Source organism: Penaeus monodon, chromosome 28 (genome assembly GCF_015228065.2).
Source record: "Penaeus monodon isolate SGIC_2016 chromosome 28, NSTDA_Pmon_1, whole genome shotgun sequence".
Classification (NCBI taxonomy): domain Eukaryota; kingdom Metazoa; phylum Arthropoda; class Malacostraca; order Decapoda; family Penaeidae; genus Penaeus; species Penaeus monodon.
In genome coordinates, this window is record NC_051413.1 from 18,352,640 (window position 1) to 18,353,523 (window position 884).

Genomic DNA, 884 nt, shown 5'->3' on the forward strand with positions numbered 1-884 from the left:
TTCTGAAATAACACAAGATAACTCCTTTTAGACTGCGCTGGTTATCATTTTATACTTGAATTTTCCTGCGATGAAATTCCTTTGACTTTAAAGTTTCAACTATTCTTGCTTTCGGAGAAGTGCGATATAATTTAAACTGCATATTCTGTCAATCTCTCGCTATATATATAATCAGAGAGAGAAATTGCGGCATATTTTAAGATTCCTTTTTGTATCTTCTTAGGAAAAGAGTAAACATGTATTTTTATAACAATTTTATTATCTTCTGTGGCCAAGATGGTGGTGCGAAGTCATGGATTACCGGCCATATCCTAAAAGTGATAAGAGACACATTAGTAAGTTGAAAGATACAGTAACAAGGATTACTGACAGTTTAAAACAAGACAATATGTAGTACTATATTTTACCTCCAGATCCACGTCCGAACCCTCCGTGTCCGCCTCCGAATCCTCCGAAACCTCCACCGAAGCCTCTGTGTCCACCTGTGGAAATGCCGGAGTTTGTTAGAGTGCTTTGGCATCTTCAAAAAGTTCTATCGAATTGGAACCTTGTCATGTGATCGCTCGATAGAATCAATTTTTCGTTCAAACGATAAGAAAGATTACCTCCAAATCCACCTCCGAATCCTCCGCTGCTGAATCCACCGGATTTTCCACCGCCAAATCCACCAGAGTGTCCACCAAATCCACCTCCGCCGAAGTGACCGGCGGCGGCGAAGGCGACCACGAGGGCCAGGACCATGACGGTGAAGAGTGCGCGGACCTGAGTGAAAAAAAGATATTTCAAATCATTGAGTTCCTTTAATTTCAAGACCCTGCTAAAAGGATTTTACTATATCAAAAATTAATTTGATTATTACTATTAATTTTCACACACGAAAAATA

At 39.7% G+C, this 884-nt stretch overlaps 1 protein-coding gene across 1 annotated transcript in view; it reads right to left on the minus strand.

Moving 5' to 3' along the window:
- Positions 1-239: 239 nt before the first annotated feature.
- LOC119591405 (glycine-rich RNA-binding protein blt801-like) overlaps positions 240-884 on the minus strand; it is an 806-nt gene continuing 161 nt past the window's right edge. Inside the window, exons 2-4 of the mRNA XM_037940148.1 lie at positions 606-762; positions 408-482; positions 240-311 (exon numbers count right to left, since the gene is read on the minus strand). Coding sequence (XP_037796076.1) covers positions 298-311; positions 408-482; positions 606-762 — 246 coding nt within the window. The 3' untranslated portion in view covers positions 240-297. The remainder of the gene's footprint in view (positions 312-407; positions 483-605; positions 763-884) is intronic.